This window comes from Jaculus jaculus, chromosome 13, assembly GCF_020740685.1.
Source record: "Jaculus jaculus isolate mJacJac1 chromosome 13, mJacJac1.mat.Y.cur, whole genome shotgun sequence".
In the NCBI taxonomy this organism is placed as follows: domain Eukaryota; kingdom Metazoa; phylum Chordata; class Mammalia; order Rodentia; family Dipodidae; genus Jaculus; species Jaculus jaculus.
In genome coordinates this window covers 2,243,616-2,249,121 of record NC_059114.1, presented here as the reverse complement: position 1 = coordinate 2,249,121, position 5,506 = coordinate 2,243,616, and the positions used below count along the sequence as shown (strand labels likewise).

Sequence of the window (5,506 nt, the reverse complement as noted above, 5' to 3'; positions counted from 1 at the left end):
GACTTGAACCTGGATCCTTTGACTTTGCAGGCAAGCACCTTAAATGCTAAGCTATCTCCCATTTTTCACTGAAGTAAAAATAAGCAGTGACCATCCTTGAAACTGAGAGCAATTCAAATGCTGGAAACTTACCAAAAATCAGAGGTGTTTGCGTACTTTGATATTCGTTGTTTCTTTCTGACTGAACTCCAGGGAATTCTGACCTTGAATTTTGTTTTAGGAAATAACATGTATACAAACTCAAAGTTATTTGTAAGTAGCTAGATATCACATATTTCATATATTCTAGATATCAGCCTCCTGTCTGAGGAGTAGCTGGCTAAGATCTTCTCCCATTCTGTAGGCTTTCTCTGTTGATAGTTTCTTGTGCTGTGAAGAAACTTGAGTTTCATGTCGTCCTATTTGTTGATAGGTGGGATGATTTCCTGTCATTTGGATTCCTTTTCAGAATCATTAATTTTTTACACTAAGATTTATCTAATGTGTGTATTTTGGGTTCATTTATTATCCCTATAGAATATAATACTTTAGATAAACAATTATTATTTTATGTTTACATGTTTTTGCTTCCTATGGTTTTTGGTCCATAGAAAAGTGTGATGGGGTGCTGGAGAGATGGCTCAGCAGTGAAATATACTTGCAAAGCCTGATAGCCTGGGTCCAGTTTCCCAGTATCCACATAAAGTCAGATGCACAAAGTGGTGCATATGTCTGGAGTTTGTATGCAGATGCAGAAGTCCAGTACAGGCTCGGCCGAGCATAATGAAAGGAAGGACAGGAGTCTACACACGCATCTAATTCCTCTCTTGGCAGCCACTAGCAGATCCAGCGGTAGAGCATGTGTGCCGGAGCTCGTCCGCAAGCCATGAACTTGTATTGCTCCTTGTATTCTTCTTACCTTCACTTTTTTTTTTGAGGTCAAGTCTCTCTCTAGCCCAAGCTATGTAGCCTCAGGCTGACCTCAAAACTCACAGCATGAGCGAGGCGTGGTGGGGCACGCCTTTAATCTCAGCACTTGGGAGGCAGAGGTAGGAGGATTGCCATGAGTTCCAGGCCACCCTGAGACAACAGAGTTAATTCAGGTCAGCCTGGACCAGAGCGAGACCCTACCTTGAAAAACCAAAAACCAAAAACCAAAAACCCTCGCAGCAATCCACCCACCGCGGTCTCCCAAGTGCTGGGATTAAAGGCATGTGCCACCACATTTGGCCACATCTATGATTTTTATAACCAAGGAAACTTGAGGTTGAAATGTGGTCTTCTGAAATCTAGGCTAATGTTTGTCTCGTCCTTCCTGTGTCCTTACCCACTGCATGTGTTTTGATAATGATAATGATTGATAATGGCCTGTGTCATACTAAATGCTTTTTAATTTTTTTTAAAAAAATTTTATTTGGGGGCTAGAGGAATGGCTTAGTGGTTAAGGCACTTGCCTGTGAAGCCTAAGGACCCAGGTTTGATTCTCCAGGTCCCATGTAAGCCAGATGCACATGGTGGCGCATGTGTCTGGAGTTTGGTTAGGGGCTCTGGAGTGCCAATTCTCTCTCTTGCTCACTCTCTTTCTCAAATAAATAAATAAAAAATAAATCAGAAAAAAATTAAATATATATTTTATTTTATTTTATTTATTGAGAGAGATAATGGGAGTGTCACAACCTCTAGCTATTGCAAATGAACTGCAGATGCATGTGCCACTTTGTGCATCTGTCTTACATGGGCACTGGGGAATCAAACCTGGGTACTTAGGCTTCACAGGTAAGCACATCTTCAGGCCCTAAATGTTTTCTTTGTTAGCTGGTACTGTGTCATTTTGACTAGGCCAGTAGAAATTATCCACTGATGGCTATCACTTTACATTACAAGAGATATGGTATGGTATGATAGAAGAAAAGCATTATATTACATTTAGATTTCATCAACGTGACATATTAAGTCTCTTTATTAAAATTATTGAAATGTATTTTTTAGAGAGAGGTATCAAATCCTAGAAGATATCAAATTTTAATTATAATCACATTTCTCATAAAAGTGTTATGATAAGTAGAAAGTAAGAGATTAAGTTATCTTATGAAATTCATACATACATACACATTACTATACCTCTCAACACTCATACACATTCATGATTCCACAGCTGAATGTCAAAAGCCTAACTGATGTATGTTAAGCCACTCTTCTGTTTTCATTAAAGTGGGAAAAATCATGGGATACATTTTTTTTCATGAATGAATGAGAAATAAGTAAGAATGTTTGTTTTTTTTTTTTACCTATGAAACACTTTAATTTGTGTTTTCTCATTCTCATGTCATGATAAGGTAGTAGAATATGCAATTATGACTGCTTATGAAACACATAAAGATCAAGTTTCATTGAAAAAAGAATAGATTATCTAGCTGAGACTTGTGACAATTGATGTCTTACAGATTTCATTGTCTGAACCAAATGTATATAAATGCTTGGATGTTATCACAAAAGATTTAAGATACAAATGCTATGATACATGAAATTAATGCACAAAACATGATACCTGTGAAACTATTCAGATCTATATAGGAGCATTAATATTGAAATTACAAAACATCATAACCAAAGGAGCTTACATAAGTCTTTAGAATAAATTAAATGCATTCAAGATTACAGTCCCTTTGTGTTAAGTTTTAAGTAAATACAAAATTTCTAGTGATGGAACTAGGCAGATGTCTCAGCGGCTAAATGTGCTTGCTTACAAGGCCTATGGGCACAGGTTCAATCCCCCAGCACCCACATAAAGACAAATGCAAAAAATGGTACATATATCTGGCATTTGTTTGCAGGTGAGAGACTCTGGCATGCTGAGCTTCCAATCCCACATATATGTACAAATAATTTAAAACATAAAAAATTCCAGAGACATGTACTCCCTGAGAATACACCAATGGCTAGAAGCAGAAAGGGTCTAAGCATATTGTTTCTCCTGTTGTTTATATCCACAAAATGTACATGAGAATTGTGGTCATTGATTTCTATGTTCTAAGGATTACTTTACTCAGTAAAATCTAAATTATGTATGCTATTTCATTTCCATATCCACTCTAAGATTTTTCTGTTTTTATTTATTTTTTTTTTTGTTTGTTTTGGATTTTTGAGGTAGGGTTTCACTCTAGCTCAGGCTGAACTGGAATTCAGTGTGTAGTCTCAGGGTGGCCTTGAACTCATGGCAATCCTTCTGCCTCTACCTCCAGAGTGTTGGTATTAAAGGCATGCGCCACTATACCCAGCACATTTTTAATTTTTAAAAATTATTTATTTATTTGTAAGGAGAGAGGGAGAATGGAAACAAACTCTAGATGCATGTACCATTTTGTGCATCTGGTTTTATGTGGATACTCAGGAACTGAATCCAGGTTGTTAGGGTTTGCAGGTAAGGGCTTTAACCCGCTGAGCCATCTCTCCAGCCCCACTCTAAGATTTTTCTATGATTTCCAATGTCTCTCTGCTTTTGCAGGCTTGTGGTGAACTCTCACCAGCTTTCTCAATGCATCTTTCATGTCCTTATTCCTTAAGGTGTAAATGAGGGGGTTGAGACTGGGGGTGATGATGGTGTAAAAGAGAGTGAGAAACTTGCCCTGGTCCTTGGAGGCATTGTGACCAGGTTGCAGGTACAAGTAGATAATGGCTCCATAGAATATGGACACCACGGTGAGATGAGACCCACAGGTATTTGTTGCTTTCCGCCGTCCCGCCTTTGACTTCATCCTCAGCACAGCTCTGGCAATGTAGCCATAGGATATCAGGATGAGGAGGAGGGGTGTGAGCACAATGACAATGCCTAAGGCAAAAACAGACATCTCCACGGTTGTGGTGTCCACACAAGCTATCTTGACCATCGCCGGCAACTCACACAAGAAGTGGTCCAGGACGTGGTTCCCACATCGAGGCAAGTTCACAGTGAGCGAACATAATACCACAGAGTTGGCCAAACTGATGCTCCAGACCATGACAACCATCTTGAGACACAGGTGTGGGTTCATGATGACTGAATAATGCAGTGGCTTACAGATGGCCGTGAAGCGGTCATAGGACATGACGGCCAGGAGAAGACACTCGATGGAGCCCAGCCACATGTACACATAGAGCTGAGCTAGACAGCCCGCAGCGCTGATGGTCTTCTCAGGTCCCCACAGGTTCACCAGCATCTGAGGGACGATGCTCGTGGTGAAACACAGATCCAAGAACGACAAGTTCCTGAGGAAGAAGTACATGGGTGTATGGAGCTGAGAATCCAGTAGAGACGCAAGGATGATGGCTGTGTTACCCACCAAGGTGATCACGTAGAAGATGGTGACCACTGCGGACAGGATCATCTCCAACTGGGGATGGTCAGAGAAGCCGAGAAGAAGAAAACCTTGGAAAGAGCTGTCATTGCTCTGGTCCATAGTCCTCCAAGGTCTGTATCGTAGAATGATGAAAGAAGGAGGGGGAGAATGCAGAGAGAAGCAGGAGAACAAGACATTATTTGTCAGCAAATAATGTGAAATACAGAATTAAAGGTGGGGGAATTAGGTTAATAATTGAAGAAATTAATCGATAGGTGGTGAAGATCAAATTCAAGTAACCTTACATTTGTTCGAGCTTCTTTTTAAAATATATTTGATTTATTTTTTTGATAGAGGGAAAGAATGGGCACACCAGTCCTCTTACCACTGAAAGGAATTCCAGATGCATGCACCTCCTTAGGCATTTGGCTTTATTTGGATACTAGAGAACTGAATCTAGGTCCTTTGGTTTTGCTGGCAAGCATCTTAACTGCTAAGTTATCTCTAGATGGCAATGGGTTAATAGTTGATGTTTCTTTGTAATGTAGGTGACCTTGAGTAGTCTATTCTTTTAAAAAATATTTTAAAATATTTTATTTGAGAGAGAGTGATAGAGAAAGAGGCAGAGTGAAAAAGAATGGGCACGCTGGGGCCGACTGCTGCTGCAAATGCACTCCAGACACATGCACCACCTTGTGCATCTGGCTTAAGTGGGTCCTGGGGATTGAAACTGGGGTCCTTTGGCTTTGCAGGCAAACGTTTTAATCATTAAGCTATCTTTGCAGCTCTACTCTTTTTTTTTCTTTTAAAGACATTTAGTTCTTTTTTTTTTTTTTTTTTTTTTTTAATTTTGCTCCAGGTGTGGCAGTGCATGCCTTTAGTCCCAGCACTCGAAAGCAGTGGTAGGAGGATCATGGTGTGTTGGAGACCATCTTGACACTACATAGTGAATTCCAGGTCAGCCTGGGCTAGAGTGAGACCCTACCTCAAAAAAAAAAGAAAACAAAAGAAAAAGAAAGAAAGAAAGAAAAAGGCTCTGCTGAAAGAAAGCCATCACTGTGAACATAAAGACAAAAGACTTTCTAATCTAGAACTTAAGCTAAATATAAGTTTACATGTAATCACAAGAAGAGAGAGTACTGGAGACATGGCTTAGTATTTCAGGCACTTGCCTTCAAAGCCCAATGACCTGAGTCAGATTCCCAGTACCC

The 5,506-nt window shown here is 39.9% G+C and overlaps 1 protein-coding gene across 1 annotated transcript; it reads right to left on the bottom strand.

Moving 5' to 3' along the window:
* Positions 1–3,452: 3,452 nt before the first annotated feature.
* LOC101611837 (olfactory receptor 2W1) lies at positions 3,453–4,415 on the bottom strand. The gene has a single exon (XM_004670815.2). The coding sequence runs from the start codon at positions 4,413–4,415 to the stop codon at positions 3,453–3,455; it is 963 nt and encodes a 320-aa protein (XP_004670872.2).
* Positions 4,416–5,506: the final 1,091 nt, after the last annotated feature.